Below are 25,665 nucleotides of genomic sequence, written 5' to 3'. Positions count from 1 at the left end.
GTTATCATTATTATTATTATTATTATTATTAGCATCATATTCTTCCAACAGCTCTTGTTTGTTTGAATGTATTTCAATATGCTGTCTATTTGGGTTGATGTTGCTTGCATGGGGAGTTATCACAGGCTGGAAGAATGCTTCTTTTCCTCGATTTTCTCTACTTTTCTCTTTGCCTCCTGAAGGACTGAAGAAAGTTCGTAATCCGGATCGAATGTACAGATCAGCAGTGTGTTATGCTGGCCACGGTCCACCTAAGAGTATCAGTGATGACACAGAGACGAACAGTAAGAGTCAGTTATTAATACTGCATTGCCGCTCCAAGAGGCCACTAGCTGGCCAATCTATTATTCATCCATTGATTCATTTATTTACTTCTTGATTTCATCCGTCCCCATGCCCCCTCCTTCTTTTATTCTCCTCAAACACAACACCTCCTCCGGCTGCTCTGTTGATTGAAGTGTCTGCTTTACGGGATCATGCTGTCAATAGCTGAAGTGTTGTCGTTAACTAAGAGTGATTGTTTCAGGTTGAGGCCAGGGGATCAGGACCCGAGCAGACCCTCAGAGAGAACGCTTACATTTTGAGCCATCAATTACGGCCTTGTACATGCCTTTTCTCTGCTTTTCTGAAAGCAGCGTTTGATGGGGGTGTTAACAATATGACTTTGAAATCTTGCAAAATTAAATGGTGTGTGACAAAAATATTTATGCATTGCAAAAAATGGTATCCTGTGATATATTTTTCCTTCAAATGGATTAATCTTTGCCTTTGCCTCCCTCCTATTACATTCTCTATGAGGGCTGTAGACTAGGGGCAAAGAACAAAGACAACACAACATCATGGCTGAGGTTTTAATGTCTTGTAAAAACCAGCTTCTGTGGGAATTGCTTCAGTGCACTTACAAGTCTGTGTACAAGCGCTATTTTCTGTCACACTCCCACACCCCCCAAAATTTGTAAGAACTCTTGATTTTATTTGTGGGTGATTTTCCCTTCATTCCTCTTTAAAAAATGTGTCTGAATTTTAGCCTCTGTCTTAGCCATTGAAAAAACTGTCTTCTGTAAAGCAGATTGTTTCTCAGCAGAAAGGAGCCCCTTCATTGTTAATAAATACACCAGTCTCTCCACTGCTGGAATACTCTGTTGATCTAGACTAGAGACTGGGTAATTAAGTGTGCTCATGTATTGTCATTTTTAAATAGAGACTCTGAAATCACCCCCAACCCATTGTTAGACTCCTCACTCGATAGCTGTCACGGGAAGAGTTCTGCTGCACCAAATCTTTTTGGTATTTTTTAAAAAGAGAATGTTTTGGAGAGATTTAATGGCAGGGGACTGCTTGTGCAGATCTGTGAAACAGGAGCCATAAAAGGGACAGTGTTGATAGACTTTTGCATTACCCCCTCATGTGTGACAGCTATGACTGACAATACATTTTGCCAGTCTTGGTATTTTCCCTCATGTTATTGCGTGGTATTACAGTATCCTGTACCCATGTCAGACACCCTGTTTAATGCGTTCAGCCTGGAGGCTTTTCTGCCTCACCAGGACACTCTGTAGCAGAATACAGCAGCTCAAACAGGCAGGTAAACCATTGATCTGAGTAATCGTCTGAGTAATTGTGGGAGTAGTTATGACACAGAAGGAAGGTCTTTCTTTGTGTGCATCTGTAAGCAAAAGAGAGAGAGTGAAAGAGAACGAGAGCAGGAGAGAGGGAGTGAGAGAGAGACCTCACCTCTGCTCTCCTTGAGATGGGATTTTTATGGATGGGTGAGCTTGGTGTGGGCTGAGAACACATAAAGAGTCATTTTCAGTTTGTTGCAGGCAGTTAACCGTGTGTGCATGTTTGTTGAACTTCCAGTAATAGGCCCAGGCTTTTTTTCTTCAGCTGTTTGACTTTTTGACAGTCTTCCCATATTATGCTTTATTACACTAAACTATTATAGCCACATGGAGCCATAGTGCATCCAGGGTGTAGCCATTGAGGGAATGTAAACAATGAATTCTGCCACCCTGCACACGCTGCATATTGAGTGGTCATAACGCAACTGCATTAGAAATTATGTCCAGCGATATTTAGTGTAATTCAGATCTCTTACTGGCATTCAGATTCTTTTTTTTTATCTGTTCCACTGGGAGGAAAATCATCCTAGATGCTATCGCTAAAAGCCATGTAATGTTTTCTTTGTTGTAGTTTTCTTGTAACATAGCAACGCCATAGTGAAGTTCAGTAAGACTTTCTTTTGCTTGTGGGCGGTTAGTAATTTCACTGTATGTAAGAGTGTTATCGAACAGACTATAGGCCAAATGATAAAGATAATTGGTTTCCCAGTCCTACACCAACACGTTGCTATTTTAAGTCTACATCCTCGTCTCCATGTCCCCATCAGCCTGTGGGGAGACCGGCCCCTGGACTATCGGCCAATCATTGTTATTACTGCCAGGGAAATTTGACACTGCTTATAATGTCCTGTGTTGTAGTAAAGCTCAGCTCAGGATCTCCCACAAGTAGCAGGCTATAGACTTTGGTCTAATCAAGTGCTCTGTTCACTAGTGGCCAAGAACAACCATTCTTCTGCAATATAAAATCAATAATATAGATATTTAACGCCTGTGCAAAATCAATAGTATTATGTGACATTTGAAACATCTTGAAATAAGTGATTTTGTACTATCATGGAATGATATAGATATAGAAAAATGACAAAATTTAACATTTTTAAAAGAGCAAAAGGGATTTTTCATATGTTTAAAACTTTATTAAGTTAATTACATATTCTGCATATTTTTCGTTAACATTTTTAAATGAGTCAATGTCGTTTGGCATCAAATGATTATTGAAATTAGCAAGAATTCGGCTGAATAGCTGTAATAAGTCCTAATCTGAAGGGTACAGGTGCAACATCTCATTACTGTAAATACCACTGCAACAGACTCCTGCAGGTTAAACCCCCTCTTCACCTTTACTCCTTCTTCTTTCACGCCTCACAACCACAGTGATTGCTTTTAATTGACAGCATGTCGTCAGCTGACCACTGCACATTGGCTGTCTGAGTTCATCTCTGCTTCACTTTTGACCACATTCTTTTTCTTATTTTTTTGTCTAGACTTGTTTTGTTCATCTGCCAACATCTTTTAACAGCTTTCACCGTGTTAACCTGTCACTGCACGTTTGCCTTTGGTCTGAGCTTTAAGTCCACTCTGCCAATGGACTGGTTTGACATTTTGCTTCCTGTAGCTCTGGTCATTACACTTAGTGCATGTCACATCCCATACACACAACACACACACACACTCCAGTTGTGAGCTGTTTGAATTTTAGAAACTTGTTATATTTCTGGTCATGTCCATGCATTTCCCTAACTATATTTTCACATGCCTTTTAAGGAAACTGCTGCTGCTCTGCTGCTGTAGAAACTGTTTCTTTCAAATCCCCTGCTAGTGATGCAAGAACAATGATTTAAATAATAAGTGATGTTGTACAGTTTATGTCCCTCTCACTGTGACTGCACAAGTATATGAGTGTTAGTCTGTCTATATAATGCAGGGATTAAAGTTAGAGTAGCTAATGTATTTCAGAAGCATTTTTTGTTATATTTGTTGAAATGCTCTTTACATCCCAGTAGCAATCAATAAATCAAATCCTCAGAAAAGAAAATGAATAAAATCCAGTATCTGTGGCTTTCGCAGGCCTGTAATAAGACAATCATTTCATTTGTTCCGAATGAAATGATTGGCTAGCCTACCTACCTACCTACATATCTACCTGCCTGCATGCACTCTGCCTGTGCACTCACTTTGGAGGGGGGCCTGAAGGGAGGGGGTGGGATTTATTTTATTTTATTTTTTTTACAGATGAGGAGGCCTCACCAGGTGAAACAATTTGGCATATTTATTTCTTTAAAAGGACTCAGTGTTGTTAAATAACACTGAGTTGACCTCAGTCGAAATATAGTCATCATGTTGGGAAATATGCAAAACAAGACATTACTTCATGATGTTAAAGTAATGTTAAAGCCACCTGTGACCATCATTAGGGTAAAATTGTGATGCAAGACTCTCACCCTCCTTTGTATATGTTGAAAGGTTTGCTATTTCATGTTTGTTAGATATTATCATTCACTACCATTGTTAACTTTTTGCTGGGCTACAGTTTAAGTGCAGCAGATGAAGGAGTATGTTTCCATTTCTGGTAGCTTGAAATCTCTCACCCCAGTTGAAGAAATATGTCTGAGCTAAGCTCATTTAGCTAACAGGGCTAATTTTGGACCTAAACACACCCAGTGGATGGCTGTCATCCAGCCTAATGATAACAGACATTGCCATAGGCCTAATACAGTTTCACAGTGCTTCTTACTGGACAGAGATGAGAGCCAAATGTTTATCCACAGAACTGTTTGTTCTTCTGTGATTCCCCTCCCTCATGTTTCAGGTATAGCTATAAAAGAACAGATACTGTTGCACTGTTCTTCACATCCTTAAGCTATATTAGCCATTGAACTGTAGTGGAAAATGTTTGCATTCAAACAGTTACTTTGGATATGCACCGCCAGCAGCGATTTGTTGAATGATCTATAGCCAAAACATTAGCTTGCAATTTCTCCACAATGTGGGCACAGATTAAAAAGAAAAACTGTCACTCCCAGAGCGCTCTGAGACAGAGACGGAAGAGAGAGGGTTTTGCGTTCAGGGCTCGGATATTGATTAAAGATTTGTTTTTGTCAGCCTTTCCAGTCTCATGACCCTCGCTCTCGTCTCTAGGGTGGGGCTGGAGCAAGCTAGCATGACAGATACCCTTAAATTCGGCCCAAGTGTTTGCTTAGAAGCCAGGATCAGTGATAATCCAAACATCAGCACATATATATATATATCTATATAACCATTCGACAGAGAGTGGTGTGAATTATGAAACACAGGCTGCCTCTGTTCAGTACACAAATGGCGAGTGATGGCAACATGAAAGCTGCAGACCTGTAGCCTGTGTGTTGAACACATCTCCTCTCTCTGTTTAGCCTTTTGTATGTGAGCTCGCTCATCAAGACCTAGAATGTAATTGGCTCCAGCGTGCCAGCTCAGCTCAGCACATCCTCTCATGTAACAAGCTCTGGTATCAGCCTGTCTTGCACTTTAGTGTTTTACAACCAAATAGTAGTTTTCTGTGTATCCCTTTCTTGGCTAATGCACAAGCAGTCATTAAGCCTGCTGTTTAGACTCCAAAATAAATATTAAACCTTACAGGGGAGTCCACAGAAAATGCAAAGAAGTGCCGTTCGTTTCAGGCTTCTGGTTAAGAAAACAAAAAAAAAAAGCTACATTAACATTTTCAAAGCCAAATTTATGTGGATAATTTGTTGTTTATGCAGTGATCAAATTAGACAATTTGATTAGGAAGAGCTTGTCTATATTCTGTAAACCTATTCCAAATCTGGCATACAAGCTATTCCCCCGTGGGTTGTTTTCAGCTGATGCACAAAGTACAATAAATGTGGATTTCCATGCCACAGTGGACAGATCTTTAATTAGTAAGCAATACTTTGTTGGAACACACACAGTTCCACCTTCACATCTGTGGAAATGCCCGGTGGAAGGAACAGTAGACATACAGCAACTGTAATATTATTAGTACATATAAATAGCAGCTGAAAGAATGAAACAAGTTAGAGTTACGAGAGTGTTATTCTGTGGAAAAGAAACCTCAGCACTCAAAAAACAGTTATGTTGAGTTCACCTTTGTGTGCTTTGAGAGCCTCGAAAAAAAGGGTACTCTCAAGTTAGACTACCAGATTAGAGAAGCCTGGTACTGAACATCTGAAAAATAAGAGCCACATCTGAACTGCCTGGTTTATTTAAGAGCACAAAGCATAGTGCTCTGTTTAAAACATGACAGTAGTTAGCCTGTTCTTCAAAGAAGTACAGTCGTAGATAAACCTTGAACACAGTGTCCCTCTGTATAATCTGATGTAAATGTACTAAAGGCTGGTAAAAGGCCTCTACTGTATATGGGCCATGTGAACAAGTTGACAGGCTGGACAGCTTCCTGGTTTGCCATCTTTCCTTTTCCCCTATTTTAGTAAATTAACATCAACACCAGCTTGTCTTGAATAAATAATGATTATGTTTTATGTATTTATATGTATTTTATTATTAGCTTAGACCAGTAGATATATGTGTCATTATATTAAATATTTGGTTGCAAATACTTTGCACTGAGTGACTGTCTGAAATCTATGATCCACAGACATCAACAGACACTTGGCATGTTCCCTGGTGTTGCTCTGCCAGGCCTGTTCTGTAGCCATATTCATTTCTTGCTTGTTTTGGGGCCTTTTTGCCTTCAGCGAGTGAAACACATGCTCAGTTGGATTGAGGTAAAGTGACGCAGATTGGTATATATGTCTGTATGCATAGGATCATTTTCCTGCTGCAGTGTCTTTTAAAAGTAAGACTATGGGTACAAAAGACGCATTCCACACTAATATGAACACCATAAAAACTGAAAGTCAGCACTATAAGCCCATAGTTTTTGTTTAATATCAAATCCTAGGGGCTGGAGAAAGTAGTGTAGCTGCACTCTATGTATATACATTTGAGATGAATTGTATTTGTTATTTTTTATTAAATGTGTGTTAGGCAGGGGATGTTCAAGCTGTGAGAAAAGTTGTGGGGGGCGGAGGGAGAGACATGAGGCAAAAGTTGCATGAGGTGAAAGGCACAAGGTGCATGTTGGTGTTCTGAAAACAACAGGGCTGTAGTTACTGTAGTTGCTTGGCCCGTTGATTTGTGCCGGTCAGCAGTTGGAGCTGCAGCTGTGGATGAGGCACACAGCTCACAGAAGCTATGATTGAAGCTATTTCAAGACCCAAGGTTAGCGTCTCAGATTGCCATGGTTAGCGTAAAAAAAGTTTACTCTAATCTGTTAATTGTGAACACACAGCTGTAATACACATAATGTTTACATTATTATCAGTGTTACCATCCGTCAAATAAACGTTTTCTTCAGTATTAAAGTGATCCAATGATAGTTGTTTGTACACTCATGGATACATTGCAAGCAGGAACCACTAATAGCTAATTTGGCATACTTTTAGTGCCAATTTGCCTAAATGTGTTGATTTTCAATAAACTATTTTGTCAACATTACAGCAACATGAGCTGTGAAGAGGAGATGCTCCTGTTTTTAATGTCTTGCTAACAATAGCTTAAAAAGCTTGAAAAAGAGTTTATTAAAATGTATATATTTTTAAAATATTTTTTACTTATTTATTTTTAAAAACATGTTTACTGCACAACATTGTCCAGAACGTGACTAATGGAAATTATTATTTTGTGTTACAACTGTCTGCTGTAAAAATAACGTCTGTATATTGGGCTCTCATGTCTTTTGTCATGGCTTTACTTCAGAGTTGTGTTTTTTAAACTCAGTATGTTTATGTATATGCACATTAGTAGTCTAATCTGATCAATCCCCAGTTTCGGCCTTAACCTGATTTCAGAAGCACCCATGTAAGGTTAAGAGATTAAGAGAAACCCAGTTAACACCTTGTTAGTTCTGCAGGGTTTACATAGGTTGCTCTGTTGCTTTGGGGGTTTTCTCAGCTAGCAAATACAAGACTGGCATCTCAAAGTAAAATGGATGTTGCAGTTGTGTCACCTTTGCATTTACACACAGCACACTGAACTGAGATGTGTTTTGCATACTTAGGGTCCAGAGAGAGTTGTAGAGCCAACAATATGTTGCACAAAAACATTTGGTGCGATGACCAGTGTAATTATAAGTTTGTGAAATGATTAAAACCAAGCGAGAGATTTTAAGATGTATTCTCATCCTAAGAATTTTAGCCTGCTGTCAGATTGAGCAGACATATCCTCCTACGGTAGATTTCTGTCTCGACTCTCTCAGTGAGAAAATCCTCAACATACTTGAGACATATTCCAATTCAGCTCTGTCTCCATGGTGTCATAGGAGGGTGTGCCAGAGGGCAACATTGAATCCTGAATATTCTGCGCCGAGACAGATTTGCCATATGTATCTTCTGCTACTGCTGTCTGTCGGTTGCAGTGGGCTTCAATATTGAAGCCCTTGCTCTTCTTGACATTTTCAGTGAAAGACAACACATATTTGGCGTGCATTAAAGCTATACTTGAGCTTCTTGCTTATTTTAAGTTGATGCTGTAAAATGTCCACACATAAAAACACTTCTTTTTTCTTTGGTACCTCTCTGATCATTCAGTTGTAGCGTGTTTTCCAGTTCTGACAGTGAAACCGCTCTGGTGGTACCTAGGAGCATATGCTGTATGTGATTCTTAATTGGGTGAAGCGAATGGTTACAGATATCTGTGCAGCTCATATAAAACAGAGTCTACATGCAGAATTATAGGTGCAGATGGAAATGGCAAATACTACAGATCTTCTCCTGTGTTCCTTTGGGACCAATGATGTTCCACCCTAAACATTACACTCAGAGGCTTCAAGCCAGCTCCATCTCTGTAGACCTACTGTGTTCATTCCCATTGAATTTTCCATATGGAGGTTTCTGGGCAGTAGCACTCTTTTCTTGCTGTGATGTACAGCAAGCTACATACACACTCTTGTTATATCCTCGTAATCAAGTGCACCTCTGGCTTATTTGTATTGCTTTTAAAGTGGTATTTTGCTTTGGTTGAACTTTTTCTCCTTTTTCCCCTAGTCAACCACTGATATCAGCTACCCCAGGGATCAATAGTCAGCATTCAATAGCCAGGCTTTTTTCTGTCTCTCCCTTTACTTGCCTATTTATTCCTTAGTATCCAAACCTGCAGTTATATAAATGTGAAAGAATGTTGTTTTCTATTTGTAATTCCAGCTAAATTGCATTGAAAATAAATGCACTGTTTTGCTTTACCTTTAGTGAATTTATTTACATTCAATCCACACACATTAAAAATGAATAATAGATTCATTTGCACATACTGGAAGATTGCCTGGATTAACTAACTCTACATCCAACATTTGCAGTGTTACAGTTTGTAAATGAATTAGAAGTGTGGTATATACAAAAGATTAGATTCTCACAGTCTGTGTGAATAGCGGACAGAAAAACACAGGCCTTTAGATGCACCTTAAATTACTTTATTTTTGACTACAACTGTAGCATTGTCACCAGCTTTAAAACAATCATTTCACTATGATTGACAGTCTCTGCTTTTTCGCAATTAAATTCATTGTTAATGAGAAGATCCTTGTTTAGAATATCTTAATTTTGTATGTAAATTATGAAATTATTGCCACAGAAGCCTACATTTCATCATGTTCTTATAAAAACAAAACACAAGACTGTAATAGGATTTTTCATGATATTAAAAATTCAGCACGTTTTTGTCAAATATAATTTGTTCATACTTAAGCCATCTGCATATTTGAGTAAAAAAAAAAGACAATGGAATGAGATGAACATTAGAATGCATCCATGCATGAGGGCATCTTTAAACCTTACTGTTTTATAATGCCTGTGAACTGGTTGTGAAATGTAAATTCTAGATTGAACGACATACATTATGATGTAAGCATTGTGCCTAGTAATTGTAATTATTTCCTTGAATAATATACCACATTCTGGCGTGCGGCGCACAGATTCCCATACTAAATCCCCATACACTATAAAATCACTCAAGGGTGTTTATTGTGTCTAAATAATGAATAGACAGTCTTTACAAGTTGACAGTGAAAAATTTCCGGTGAACTCCCCTGATAGAAAGCGTTTCACAGTAAAATAATTTAGCTGAGCACAAAATAAAATGTATGCAACAGTCTATTCTTTAAATTAATTTCCTAATTCAGTTGGGGATAGTTATTTTACAGTCAGCGTTTTGCTGCAGAGAGACTGATAGACTGATAAAAAGGGAGACGAACAAGTCAATAAGGTATGAAGCCTGTGCTAAATATTCTGTTTTGTCTTGCTCTTGTTGTAGATGAACATGGACATTTGAAAATATACCTGCCGAAGAAGCTGCTTGAATGTCTACCAAAATGCACCTCGCTGCCAAAGGAGAGACACCGGTGGAACACTAATGAGGTAAGGCCACCGCTCCTTATCATACCACTTTCTACTCAGTCCTTCTCTTTCCAAAGGTACCATCCATTAGACACGTTTTTCTTCCAGGCCTTTTTTAGAAAGGTTTGTAAACCATGTAAGACCTTCAAAACAAAATAATACCTTTCCAATTGGTTCCCCATCTTCTAAAATATCACTATTGTCCTAACCGCTTGTGTAGGTAACATGTTTAAATGTGTCACATGAACCTGTAACCTTATGGCATATTCCGTGTATTTAGATACATTGTTCTCCCTTGAGATTACAGCAATTTGACAATTGTTGTTGATTGTTTTAACTGTACGAAAGGTTTCAGAGGATTTACAATTATGTTTTACATTTATTATTTATTACATGTGTACTGTCAGAAACATTTCTGAGCACCTTTGCAATAATTTAAGTTAAATGATTTTAAAATTGATTGACTTAATATCAACCCAAAGCTTCCTCTGATATTTCTTTCAGCTGCATCACAAAATCTTTCCTTGATGTAGAGAATTCATTGCCACTGGGCTTTGCATGCATAGCCTGACCTTTAATTGTGATACAGTTCTGGCTCTTGTGGTCGAGTATGAGAATAAACGACAAATTAACAATACATTCTCTTCTTGTATCTTCACTTTTAACCTGAGACAGATGAAAAAGGTCTATTTCATCTTTGTAGTTTGTGTTTACTATGGATTTTCCAAAGCTCATTTGGCAAGGAAACTCTGTTTTGCATGTTGAGTCTTATTTAAAAAACTTCACTGCTGCTGTGCATAGCAGGCATTATGAGGGCCTCTCCATGTAAACGTAAACAGCGTTTAACATTGGTGCCATGAAAGCTCAAGGTGTCTTGCATTTCATATTTGCATCACATTAGGGAAGATAGCACGCCACTTTACATTTTCTCTCTTGAAAATAAAATCCCAAAATGCTCTGCTTTTGTAAGAAGATGTCACAGATGCCCTTTGATATGGGTTTCCTTTTTTATTTCCTAAAGACCAGACATTTTAAATAATTTTTTAGACACTTGAAGAAATGCGAAATGTTGTCTTGTTTCATGTTTGTGGAGTAAGTATGTTTGATCTGGTATTTTATTTTTTATTTTTGGAAACAATTTATTTACAGATATCATTTTCAACAATCTTCATGATCCATATATATGCATAGTGTTTGAACTTGAATTCAGTTATTGAGTGGACCAAAGCATGCAGAAGTTTAACATGTTATTCTGTATTTCCCTGACAGGGACTCACTGTATGTTGCTTCATTTGGCTCAGAACTCATTTGCCAACCTGCTCTGTTTTTTTCTCAGGGGAACTGGTTGATGAATGTATCACTTTCATTTCCACTATTGATAGATGAAAAACTGGTTCTTCTTTTCTGAGAATAATTGGTAGTAATTAGACCTAAATACACACCATGACAAATCTTAAAACCAATATGCAAAAGTCAGCCATCCATGTTTTTGATTAACACAATGTGACCATATAAATATAGTCATCTGCAGTGATGAAAGTTAATTGACTGAAAAACAACCAGATGATAAGGCACCAGACAGGCTCATTTCTAAGGAACAGGATATTCAAAAAGGCAATCTGTCATTGACATACTGTTGAATATTATTTTATATACACTTCTAGTCAATATATTTGAGAAAATAGATGAAGGAATGTATATTTCTGTGCTAAAAACATGGATCTCTAGAAGTAGACAAAATTACTTTATTGGTGATTAATACAGCAAGAAATACACACAGCTTCTTATACTGTACATCACTTGGAGTCTCGATCCAAGTCTCCATCTGTCATATCTTTGCTCACTAGCCCTGCCCTAGTTATGACATTTTTCTGTAATGCTTGTGTGTTTCTAATTGGCTGATGTTGTAACTTGTTTGCCCTGGCTGACCTGCATTGTGCTGCTAGCAGTCTAAATTAATTAACATGGCTTTGAAATTGATCTCAAAATGTAAGTCTAAGCATTTGGTGGGGATAAATGCTGTCGGCTACAGTTGTTAGCGTGTCTTGTCATTTATCACCAAATTTAATAATGAGAGACATATTTCAGCAAAAATCACCATGTTTTTTCTTTTTCTTTTTTCTTTTTTTTTTACTGGGCTGCAGATTTGTGGATGTTTGGTGGGGGAAAAATTAGCAAAAGAGACGGTTCCAGTGGTGTTGTAGTATGCATGCCAATGGTGTTTACCAGGGTTGAAGAGAGCAAGGCAACCTTTCCTAAAATCAAGGACGTCCTTTTTTTGTGCAGACCATGCAAATCAGAGTATTTGTACCTCATTGGTGGCGGACAGGCAGGAAGGGAGGGATCAGAGATGCTCTTAGTGAAAGTGACACCTCATCATTTTGTGCATATTTCTGGCACTAGCTCAGCATGCTTATACCAATTTTTAGATTTACTGAATCTCAGTATTCTGGTAGCTAAGAGTTGCTAATGTGCATTTGATATACTTAAACAGCGTGATATATATATCATGCATGATATATATATCATGCTGTTTGGGTACTTTATGTTCGAGAACTGTTGTTGTTGGTATGGAGGGCTTTCAGATCCAGCGGGACATATCAGACGTCCACAGGTCTTATTAGCTGTGGTTCATTTGGTTCATTTCAACTGTGGGGGGATAGTAAGAGCCGCAACGATTTGTTGATGAATCTATTAGTTGAACAACAGAAAATTGATCTGCTACTACTTTGATAAGTCATTTTCAAGCAGATATTCTAAATGTTCTCTGGTTCCAGCTTCTCAAGTGTGAGGATTTGCTGCTTTTTTAAGTCTTACATTATAGTAAACTGGATATATCTGGGTTCTGGACTGTTGGTCTGACAAAACAAGACATCTGATGAAGTCAAGTTGGGCTCTTCGTAATTGTGGTTGGCATTTGCAGTGTTTTATAGACCAAATGATTGATCACGAAATAATCAATATAATGCCTGTTTGTTTTCCTGGGAACTGATTGATTTATAATAACACAACTTAACTTAAAGAGGTGGTATTATGGTTTTTGGCTTTTTCCCTCTCCTTTGTTGAGTTATATATCTTTTTTGTGCATGTAATAGGTTTGCAAAGTGAAAAAGCCCAAGGTCCCCAAAGGGAGTTCCCATCTCCCACAGAAAACTCTGCTCTGAACTGCCTGAAAACAGCTCGTTTGTAGTCCAGCCTTTACTTCCCTTTCTTGTGATGTCACAATGAAAATACGTGTCATAATGCTCGCTGAGCGACTAGTTCGACATGCCCTCAAAACACCGGTGGAAAAACACTGAGCTGCAGCACACCTCTCCTCTCCCTTCCAAACACTAGTTACCCTCTAAGCAGTCAATGGACATAAAGTTGTTACTGTGATGTAGAGACAGAGTTCAGTTAAAACTTTATGGATGAAAGATACTTTTGTTACAGATTAATAACTCACCACTCTGAAACTCTTGCTCCTGTCCAAATTGCCAACCTGGTCGGCAACATGTAGCCTACAGCTGAATCGAAGCTGTACACCGTCTTTTTGCTGACCCGTCTTTCTCTGCTTCTGATTGGCTAGTAGTCCTTAATTAGGAACTGCGCATGTGCAACAAAGATCATTTAGAGACAAGATGTATCACTCCATAGCTAAAACAAAGCCTTCATCACAGGGTGAAAAGAGGAGCTGCAATGTGCAGTATGATAAAAAATATGGTGTTTTTTGAAAATTAAACCATGTAAACCTGTTCCCTGAATAGGATTTTGAACCTGAAAATGAGCATAATACCACCTCTTTAACACAACTATCTCTCTTCATTATTGTGAGGTTACTATATATCTATTCTTTATTTGTGTCCATTCACATATCCAGTGGAGGTCCAAGTAGGCATTCTTTGCATTCGGGAAAATCGCTGTATGAAGGAATATTCATAAAGTGTCCATGGTTCCTTTCCCATGCTGCTCATGTTTTGCAGTTGAACATTATTTGCACCTTGTTCAAATCTGGGATGATTCTGTAGCAGTTTCATTCATGAAGAGGTACACACTTCATTTTACTTTTGACTGAAATGATTGTGGATACAACTTGCGACTTGGAAACTTTAATCTGGAAATAGAATGAGTATTGCCGGTAAGGTGAAGGGAAGCTAATGCAGCACTATTCATTTCTATCTCATTCTCATGATTCCCTTGTGTAGTTTCATGAGAAGAAGGTGTGCAGGAATACATTTCAAGCATTTACTGGAAAATTAGATAAACCAATCGAATCAAAATTCAAGGGAGGGGATGGGAGTTTAGAAGGTGGAATGGTGCTCTTGCCATTGAATCATGAGCAGCGTGCAAGGTACGGATATGCTATCAGCCTTCAAATTATCAATGGGGGAGAAGTACCTGGCAGTGCCTGAGAATTTACAGAGAAAAAACAAGTTATTATTAAGAAATGACACAAAAGGAGGCGATGATTGGAAGAAAGCATTTTTTGTGGAAATAATCAGTGACATTTTTGTGATTTCTCATCTATTAAAATGAGACAAGATGATAGCCACCTTTATAGTGGGTAAGTGTACACAGCAAAATATAAATACTTTCACATAGTCTATATTTACCTTGTTTGTGCAACTGCCCTTTCAGCCATTGATGTCCCCATGTCTGTCAGGTGAGACACGTAGGAACAAATCCTCACAGAATTCCTCTCAGGTCTGTAGCCAAGTGCTATTGTCTGCTCTGTGCTCTGGCACGATGACCTCTATCTTGCTAGACATTTCGGTTGAGATTAGAATCTTTTTAAAGAAGGACATCTCACGCAGGAACGGCTTTAGGCTTATATCCCTTTCAAGATCAAACAGAGTCAGCCTGATGTTTGGTTACGCTGGCATGAAGGTTGCAGGACTTGAGATGTGCTGGAGAATTGCAATTTTACCAGTGCTATTTTCAAGATGGACTTCTTGCACTTTGGTTCACTTTAGAGGTCTGATTCAGGCTGTGTATTATTGTAGGATTCAAAGGAAGTGTATCATCCATTGGGAAACTACCAGTCAAAGAAAGGAGCTGATATTATTTAGGTTTGACTTTTCTGGTTTTCATTGCACCTTAACTATGTTCTGTAGCAGCTATTATGGACATAGAGTTTGAATGACTCATTTATAACTTGCAACTTGAGTCCTGAGGACAAGAGCGAGCAATTTTTCCAACATGCTGGATTAGACACCTCGGTGTTAGCCTCCTTGTCGACATAAACCTTGCTGACTTAACAAGTGGCTCAAATGTGTGACACAAAGGATCGACAAACAAAGAAAATTTGGACTAGTGACTATATTCCTAGTCACTCAGTCTTAAAAAGCAGAGGCAGAGGAGTACAGCATGAAGCCTTGGTTGAGGGAGGACACTGGGCCTAAGCTGGTGTGACACCCTCAGCCTTTAATGAACGGCACAACGCTCTGAGTACTGTGAGCTCCCACTCAGCTTAGAAGGGACTGCTTCTGAACTGGTGCTGAACCAAAACAGACAAGAGAGCATCAGCTCAGGCCTCCACCGGCCTGCTACACATTTAATGCCCCTGTCGTCAGGAATAATCCTCTCTGCCTCACGCCACCGCCAGCAGCGGCACAGCATGGCACCTACATGCAATATGCCGCCTTTCAGGACAGAGCAGGAGCACCAGTAGGAACACTTAGTGGACTCACCATGTGTGTAATAGGCAGGGAAGCAGCGATCAACAGCCTCAACAAATAAAATTAAAGGAGATCGGATAAGACCAGATCAGTAACACTATAAGATAGGTGCTATAATGACAGGCACAATTGGATGCAGTGTGGTGTAATCATTTACTCCTTATCACTGACTAAAACATAATTTGTGTTAACCCAGTCCGTGCCACTGTATTATCCTGCTGTTATGATTTAACACAACTATACATAGGAGGAAAGGAATAGGAGGTCATTTAATAGGAGTAAATGAATAACTGTTCTTTGAAAATAGTAATGACTCTTTTAGAGTATTTTGTTTTAGTATAAAAGCGTAACACAAAAACAGCTCTGCATATCCCGTGTATGTAACACAGATCTTTCCCAATGAAAGGGTCATTCTTGACTATTAATTGAATTTCCCATGACATCTGTTGTCTATTTGAATTCCAGTCCAGCACTATACTCCAAAACTAAATAAAATGTAATTTGACATGTTTGTTACCAGTCCAAAGCTTCACATTTGTTTTTGTGCATTGTTCATGACCTATTACAGCGTCACCTTCGAAATGGTCCAAAATGTTGTGTTTCCAGTTCACTTCTTGTTCTCCTCTGAGCATATCTTCTCAAACTGACTTGCAACAGAGTTTCACCCAAGAAATTAGCGGTTATTGGAAGTGGTAAGCACTGCCCCCCACTCTTTCTGACCAGACTGAATGATGATAAAAATCCTGCTGGTCAGTAAGAACTTTAAGCTAAACAGCAAAGTGCTGCTCTGATGAAACACTGCAAATTGAATGTACAATGCTGAGCTGAATTAGACTGATTATGATGCAGCTAATCCTGTTATTAATGTAGTTACTAGATGACAGTTTAACAGTTGCCTCACTCATTAAATACATGGCCTTTGCTGCTAATATTATATTTTATAAAACTAAAACAAATTCTTCTCTTATTAGCTGATTAGACGAGGTGCTCTTTATTTTATGTGAGGCAGGGAGCACCAGCACTACAAAAACACTACAGGAAACCCGGTGCAATCTCTTCCATTTGATATGTGTGTTATTAAATAGATAGTCCTCAAGTTGTAGTGACTGCCTGCATTTATTCACAACACTGTGAAGCAACACTGGCTGGATTAAAGCTTTCTCCTATCGATTAGTATGACTGGTATTAGAGATATCTGGCTACCCTGGTCAAATTACAGGTATTTTACTTTTCATTGCCTATTCTGATACATTCTTGTCATTATGCTGCCTAACCTGAACTGTCATGGATGTCAGTGCTCAGTGAATTTACCTAATCGAACCCAAGGTCATGCTTGATTAAATGTTTGTCTTCAATTGAGCTCCTTGCCATGCATGGCTTTCTCTGTGGAGAGTAATTAAAATGACTTCCACCAATTGCAAATGTTTACAGAAATGTTCATTATCTTCTCTGGGGCAATCAGTGGAAATGAAAGGTCATGTTTGTCCATCTGTCTGTGTGTCTGTCTGTTTGTTTGTTTGTTTGTTTATCTGTTTGCTTGTTTCTTTGTTGTTGTCGAATTACTTTTTTTATATTCTGGGTTAGATTCAAACAATTGATGATTAGATTAGAATAGGTACAGGGCGTCCTGTGGGGAATTATTTTAACCAAGATTCAGATTTTATTTATATTCTTTCCTAATCAGGAACACAGGACGTACAGGATGGCATTCAGTCACACATGCAAAGGCGCAAAGGGCAGTGTTCACAAACGCTGACTGCCATTTGCAACAGCAATTTTAAATTTCTGCTGGTGATATGAAACTCTATTAAAACAGTGAACGGCAGGCAAAAGCAGTTTTCTTTTCTTTTCTTCTGCTGTGTGGCATAGATGTAACCAGCGGAAACACTGTTGCGCCCCCGTGCTGTGGTCCAGCCAAACAGATGGCTTTTTTTCTTCCTCTCTCCCAGTGCACTGTGCTGCCTACGACACAGTGTCACCACATCATCGTATTGCCGCAATTGCAGTTACAAATGACAGAAATCCACAAAGTGCAACGCTTGTTAGAAAATAGTGTTTACTATACCACCCGTCAGAGATCTGTTGAGAGCTGGAGGCCGGACGAAATTTGACAGAGACTGCCTCGTAATTCTCTATGCAGGAAAAACCCTTCTCATTGAACTACATAGTTGAGGTTTAGATGGCATAATGCCTGCACAATTTATTCTTGCTGCTCAGAGAGCACAGTTATTCAGCCACAGTATTGAGGTGACAACTTTTCACTATGTTTTTAAAGGAGCACCCAGGCTAATTTATGACCATGTGTTGAGTCTGTGTGAAGTGATCATATACTTTAATCTTACTGTAGTTTCCACTCAATTACAGTTTACTAGATACATTTCATGGTGCTTTTTTCATCATTTGGCTGGTGAAAGTAGAAGACAGGAAGAAAAGGAATTGGGAGAGTTTCTTTGGATGGCTGACTTCATACTAACTTCCTGTGAGCTTGATAGCTTTGCTGATTGCTAGTGTTGTAGCTTACTGTGAAGTGTCAATTGTGAGGCTACGGTGTAGTGAGGCAGTTGTAATAGGAAGCCACCAGTCAGGTCATTCAGGGGGTTCTGCGTGCTACAGGGACCCTTTGCTTTTTCCTCTGGATGTGCACATCAAGGCAGGGGTCCTCAGTATCCTCTGAAGACAGGGGTATCCACTAAAAATTGCATGACCTCTATTGTAGCAGATACAGGTCACTCCACCTCCTGTGGGAAGCCTCTAAATTGAACCCAGCTTGTGTCTTCGATTTCTTTCCAACTCTCTCTTCCTCTGGTTTCCCTCCTTTGCTGTTATCTTCTGTCTCTTCCCCTTTTCCCTCATGTGTTCACTGAGCTGCAAAGCTATTCAGGTACTGACGGAAAGATTTCTACTTTTTTTTTCTGAATTGCTGGGTCAGGATATTTCTATGCGGATCCATTTTGTAATGGAATTTAACTTTATTTACTAGATAAAGGAAAATGAGTGCTGCATTTGATGTGTGCGCCTATGCTTCAATAAACTGTTATATTGTTCCATATACAACATATACAGCAGATGATCATATGAGTGTATACCTCTGTTTTGCCTGCCATCAGTGGGATTGAATAGCAGAAGTGCGCATTTTAATTCCATGATCTACTCTGTAATCCAAGTAGACTCCTGGAAAGTTTAAATCATGTGTTTTTTGAAACTTTTTTTTGAGAGGATTTGGTATGAAACAAATATGTATTATATTCTTATAATTATTCTTATAATTATTCTTAAGCCTGTAGAATATTTATGTGTAGCCCAGGATATCTGTACAGTGCAACAATATTTAATTAAAAATAGTATTTTGACACACGTTTTGTCTTTAAAGGTTCAGTGTGTAATATTTCTTACAAAAATGCACCAAACTACACCACTGAAGTTTTCAGTGCCTGTTTCGTCGCAATGTTTCTACAGTAGCTGAAAACGGACAAACAGCTCCACACAGCGTGTTTCATCACTAGGTTGTTCTTTTTCTGCTTGTATAATTCCGGCAGTGTAGATGCTCGTCACTATATTGAAGGCATACGAAGAAGAAGAAGAGGAAATAATAATAATAATATACAGTATCTGAGTAGTCATCTGGTATATTAGACGTAAGAACAGAAGTGAAATTTGGACAAATGGAGGACTACACCTATTCTTTAGCACGAGCCGACAGAGTGTGGATCTTCGTCGTCAAAGAAGCAATAACATGATGAAGCCAGACATGTCGGGACAGATACAGACAGATGACAGCAGAAATAAAGGATATAATCATTGTGGATTTTCCCAGATGGAAGGCTCTGATGTGGGACAAACTTTTTTAAAGTGGCGCTGAAGATTCCTGTTTTCTGCTGGACAAGTAATTAAGTTAGCGTAACTTTAGCGATGCAAATGCAAACTGTTGTTTGATTGCTGTAGTTAGAAGCTGGTCATAATCACCATAGAAGTGACGTGTTTTCCCTGTCAATGTTGTGAAATATATAATTGGATTGTAATTTCATTAACATTATTCTCCAGTGTGTGTTTTGGCTTTGCTGTTGACATAAATGTGTCAGTTATGTTCGTGAGACAATCAGCTGATTAATTGGCAATAACATTTACATTACATTTAGCTGACGCTTTTATCCACAGCGATTTACGTCAAAGGTCGCACGCCTCTGGAGCAACAAGGGGTTAAGTGTGTTGCTCAGGGACACATTGGTGGACGTGTAACAGTGGGGAGTTGAACCCGGGTCTCTCACACCAAAGTCATATGTCTTATTCACAGCGCCATGGTAATGTAACTTACAGCACAGAAGCTCAGATCAGACAGCTAAACTTCACATTTTACTCCCCTGGTAAAAAAAACTATGTAGTTGGATTGTAATGTCATGTAACGTTAGTTATTCCATGTTCATGTTGCAACTGAAATGTTTCTCAGCAAGCTTTATTTTGAAAGTCTAAACGGGCATTGCATATTTACTATTGTTAACTTGACCATGAAGGTCATGTTGAAAACATGCCTAGGTGTGTCAGTGTCACACATGGACTGGCCAGTTGGTGTGATACTGAGTTGAAGTATCTTACATTCCCTTAGGATTTAGGAGAGCTATTTAGCCTACCTCTGCTGCACTAACAACTTTGTTCATTATTAAAAGTTCCCTAAATTCCTCAGATAATATGATATTCTGAAAAAGCCTATATTATATATTATTTTTTTTATCTCCAGCAGCAATTAAGAGATATGAAATTAACAACAAGCTATAATCATTTAAACAGCGAAGACATTTTAGGAAATTGGCCAAAGTGGAAACAAAAAGAAAACCAAATTGGAGCTTGGAGGAAATTCCCATGCTCAATGTGGAGGTACATCAGAGAAAACATATAATAAAAGGGAAATTTAGTACCACATTGACAAGAGTAGACAAAAAAGATGCATGGAAAGAGATTGCAAACAAAATTAATGCCAGCTTCACTCTTGTCGGTTGTACCCTGTGGAATACAAAAAAAAGGAAAGGGTGTCAGGAGATTGCAGCTTACAAGAAGGCCGCTGCAACTGGTAAGCTATAAAATTACTCTATTCTGAATTATGCATATTACTTCAGATAACGTATTGTTCATGATCAGTGCTATATTGTTCAGTGAGTGTGCTTAATGCTTTGGGACTGCTGCCTGTACAATCAAGTTTTTCAGGCTGACAGTTTCATGTTCTCCAGTGTATCTCAGGTAAAGTAGCCTTTGTAGGGATAAAAGTTTCATACCCCTACACCAGACTACAGTATATGGAGGCAACAATATAAATAATGTAAAGTGTCATAGACACAATAGATTAGTGGGAATTGTAGTGTTTTTACAATAGAAATATCCAGAAAAGTGACTCTATTTACAGTATATCTCCTGACTCATCTACTAATCACTTAACCATTGTCTGAACCAGGTATTGAAGTGGTGACCCTTCCTTTTGCAACAAACTGGGCTTGAACATTTGATGAAGGTGACAGAGTATGAACATGACCATGGGCACTGTCATACACCAAAAAAGGAAATGTGCAAATTCATGGACAAAATATGTGTTTTATGTTACATTGAGACTTCTGAAGACTATCAGTTCAAAGCACGGTTTATAAGGAATTCTCATAAAATAAATGGAAGTCAATAAGGGGATAAAACAATGTTAAGTACTGTATGTTGTCTGAGCTGTTAAAGTGTTCCTAGTGTCAAAGACCTGCCCTCGGTACACCAACTTTCCATCCCGGCCACATATGACCCAGGTGTGATAAATGTAGCGCATCATTCACTCAAGAAAATATTCCCTCTGAATATAATCCAGGCAGCTGTTAAGTTTTCCACAACAATGTATAATAATACATTATAAAATATAATAGCATAATCTTTTTGTTTGCCACATATATAAAAGCAAGCTCTCTGCATAACTTCTTACTGATAAAATATTTATCTAAGCTTATGGCAGAACTAGCTAATTATTAACCATATGTATATGTTAAGAAAAGAAATGCTTTGGATTTCATGTAGGCTAATGCATTAATTATTGATTGAGTGATCAAACTCCAGTTAGCAAATGCTAGCCTTAATGCTTGATGTCACTGAATTTTAAAAATCAGTTCAAAAACATGATTAGCTCCTGAGAGAGACTATTGTGTAGAACAGTAATGTAAAATGATTGTCAGACTTCCCTTAGTTAGCTCTAATTGTAGTAAAACATTTTGAATATTGTAAGATTTCAATGCATACTTTTGACTGTATTCTGCTGTATTGAATGATGTCCCTTGTATTTAGTCCATTCTCTGTGGTTACTGACCAGATTGGATTTTATGATTTAAAGCACACTACATCTCCTCTACAGTATAGTTCTGATAGAGTACATCCATCTGAACAAACAACATCTCTGTTGAACTCCTTGTGGAAATCGCCAATACAAACTGTGCCTTTACTGGGCTGAGTTCATATTTGGGAGGCCTGCCCTTTCAGTTAGATTTTTGTTGTCCATTTTTAGATGTTCTAAGTTGTTTCATAACGCTTCATGTTGCCCAGTATTTGTTCAGCTCTACTGCTTGTCCCATTTTGTATTTCACCAAGGTTAAACAACAGCATTGGCCGGCAGAAGAACACCATGTATCTTTTTATTTTTGTTAAGAGAGTGAAAGCACGGAGAGAGCTACTTCAACTATTCCGTAGAGGAAAGAGGATCTTTTTTTGGCGTATCAAAGGAACACATCATTTCCACACTACAAAATATGACATGTTAGCATGGAGTTGAGGTCGGAAGATAATTCATCTGGCACCGGATGGAAGAGGCTGCTCTGACTCAGAGTGGATGTTTCATAGACGTTCTCCAGGAAATCCCTTTGACTGTTCTTTGGACCCAGTAGGAGGCTTGGCGTTTGGGTAATCACTGCAAGGCCACATGGGTTCTTCTGATTCATGGCATCCTTCCTGCTTACTCTACTCATTTTCCATCTCTCTCTATCTCCGTCTCTCTCTTGCTGTCTCTCTTGTTGTGAGTTGGTCTTTGATCTCTAAAGGTCCTTGAGAATGAGGAGCCAGCAACAACAGCAGGCTGGGATTCTCTGTGGGCCTGTTTGGATCCCAGCCCAAGATGCCCTTTTCTATCTGATGGACAGCTCCAGGCATGGCAGTGCCTCTATAGCCCTGCTGCATTAGGCCTTCATCTGATTAAACCCTCTCTCATTGTCAAAGGCGGGGAACTAGAACTAGGGCTATCATTGACCTTGTTTGTAAGCAGCAGGGATGGCCCTATAATGCAAGCATTTTCTTGTATTTATCCATCCTTTAAGGTCTTTGATAACCATTTTTTGCTAAACCAAACAGGCTGTTTAGCTGATAGTTGCAGTTTTTGGTTTGTGTGTTTAATGGAGCCACACACTGTCCCTCTTATATTTTTGTATTTTTAGCTCTTGTACTGCATGTGTTAAGCATTTATAAGATTTGCAGATGAGGAACCTGAACATTTGGCAGGTTGACTCAACTGTGGATACACAGCTGACTGGGCTGTCATTTTGTCTCATGTAAAACCTGGCTATTTCATCAAGATGCAAGGGTGACTAACTAACAAGGTGTTCACATAAAATCAGAGATGCTTATGAGCCCAGTCTTGAATTACAAAAGTAGGAATCTGTCTCGCATCCCTTCCTCTTAGAGGAGGGGATGCGAGACAAACCGGTGCTAATAATCACCAATTAAATATGTAGCTAGAAACACAGCCAGAAATCATTAGCTGAAACATAAACAGCTGTGTAATAGGGGTGGGAGAAAAAAATCGATTCTTAAATGCATCGCGATGCAGACGTGAAAGATTCTGAATAGATTAACAAATGTCAAAAATCGATTATTTAAATGTTAATTAATAAGGAAATGTTGATGGAACGCAAAAGGCGGAACTCTCTGAAGTGCATAAGTGCAGCGCCCGGACAGTCTGTGGTGTTCCACTGTGTTCGGCACACCACCGCTGCAGAATGAATAACCTACTACCATCCTACTAAAATTTAACATGATCATTAATATCAATGCACAACTAATGATTTTCACTGTCACACTGTGTGAGCACGGCTACACTCATCGCTTGGCTGGCTCCGTGTGTGTCCTGTGTGTACGTAGCAAATGAGTGGGCGAGCAAATGAGAGCGTGCAAGAGACAGAAAGTAACGGTGAAAGATGGTGGAGTTATTAGAGATATTAGCAGTAAGTGAGTCTGGCAGTAAATGTCCAGTGTAGGTCAAAGTGCGACCGTTAATAAAAGTGTGTTGTTTCCCCACTAGCTGGAAAGTGAAGACTGTTAACGCTATCTAACACCTCCCCTGTACAGCACGTGTTATGCCTTATATGTTACGTCAGCTCAATCAGTAAAGTACTTTTAACAAACGTTAATGTTAGCTGTTTGGCATTACTACTTACTTGTCCAAGGTTGAGAACATCAGGTACAAGTTGAACTGGTGTACAGCTCAGTCTTGTACACATACTCTACATCCTGATACTAGTTAAATTGTGTTTTAGTTTTCAGAAGAGTCTAAAAAGTGGTTGTTAAAGAAAAGAAGGTGGTGACCAGGAGGGGTAGTAGTTAGTAAATTAAATTGGGGAATCAAGCTAGTCCCTTTAAGCTAAGGAGGAGATGTTTCTTTTAGATTTTAATGTGCAAATGAAATGCTTAGTAATCCAGATATCACATAGAAAAAAACATGCATCAAGATGCATCGATAATCTTTTTATAATCGCATCGCAGGCCTCTGAATCGTAATCAAATTGAATCGTGAGGTGCCTAGAGATTTCCACCCCTACTGTGTTGGAAGAATACAAGTGGGTAGGGCATACTTCCAAAATCTTGTCCCTTGCCTACGGATTCTGTATCACATCTATAGATTTATAGAGATTAGCCAACAGCTTTGGTTCCTGCTGTTTTAAAGTGCTGTTTAAATTGTTGTATAATGCCATGAAATACAAAATCAATAACCTTAAGATTTTAAAACAGTATCTTTATAATATATTTGTCTGCACCTGCAGACCTACAAATACAACATTTTATTTGAACCTGGGGAATATAAGAGTTTGCCTTTTTTATCAATAGTATGATAAAAAATATATCTTACTTTGTAACATTACTCCAGCATAGGTTGCCCTGACCTTTTGGGTAATATACAGTATATTTGTGTTTCAGTGCCTTAAAGCATCAAAGGTTGTTCTCCATGAGTTCTTTGTTTTTGCTTATGAAAGCTGCCCATTCAGGCAGCTCCTAGATCCTGGTCCAGCAGGATTCGGATGTCCTTTTGACTGGATGTCCTTGGACCCTTTGTTCATCTGGGCAGTATGTGAAGTCCCATTTTCTCTTCGAGATGTTTACACATCAATAAAACTGGCTGAATTTGAAAAATAAAGCTGACATGAACTTAATGATCCATCCCACAGGTCCTGGATCCAGGACTGAGCAAGTTCTTAGAATACCTTTTAGCATGGATGAAGTTGCTGACTAAGGGAGCTCTCAGTAGGTTTGTCTTCTAACGGTTTAAAGTGATAGGTGATTTATTTTGTTATTTTTCAATGATTCTTCTCTGAGGTCGCACATAGAACAAAAATGTCAGAACTCATGTTGTGCTCTTCTTCCGTTTCACTCTAGTCACCTGAATGTCTAAAAGTTCACTTGTTAGCAGCCTTCTCTCAAATCCTACAAAGAAATTATTTCCAGAATAAGCATAAATCCAATAAAAGTTGAGCATGAAACAGTTTTGCAGAATGAATTATACTAAACTTTGAAGAAAGTGGACACTGAAATGATGAGTGACAGCAGATTGAGGTGGTTATGTTATTGCCCAGCTCTATTCTTTGAATATATTCTGTGCTAATACATTTTTCTATCTTCTGTGAGTGATCTGTGCAGCTTTTTTGAAAAATACTTGCAGGTGAAGTTTATGGAATTGCTGCAGGGGAGTTGATTGTGAACGCCTCA

General features: G+C 38.7%; 1 protein-coding gene across 4 annotated transcripts in view; it reads left to right on the top strand.

Annotated features, from left to right (window-relative positions):
- camta1a (calmodulin binding transcription activator 1a) overlaps positions 1 to 25,665 on the top strand; it is a 291,229-nt gene that overhangs the window by 7,664 nt on the left and 257,900 nt on the right. For 3 of the 4 annotated variants that reach the window (XM_046055766.1, XM_046055768.1, XM_046055767.1), the window contains one exon: positions 9,948 to 10,051. In XM_046055766.1, the coding sequence (XP_045911722.1) occupies positions 9,948 to 10,051 (104 nt within the window). Of the gene's footprint in view, positions 1 to 181; positions 285 to 9,947; positions 10,052 to 25,665 lie in introns of those variants that run through there. The other variant, XM_046055765.1, reaches the window with a different exon arrangement.

This window comes from Micropterus dolomieu, linkage group LG08 (genome assembly GCF_021292245.1).
Source record: "Micropterus dolomieu isolate WLL.071019.BEF.003 ecotype Adirondacks linkage group LG08, ASM2129224v1, whole genome shotgun sequence".
NCBI classification, from domain to species: Eukaryota; Metazoa; Chordata; class Actinopteri; order Centrarchiformes; family Centrarchidae; genus Micropterus; species Micropterus dolomieu.
Note: the sequence above shows the minus strand (reverse complement) of the source record. Positions and strands in the feature narration are given on the sequence as shown.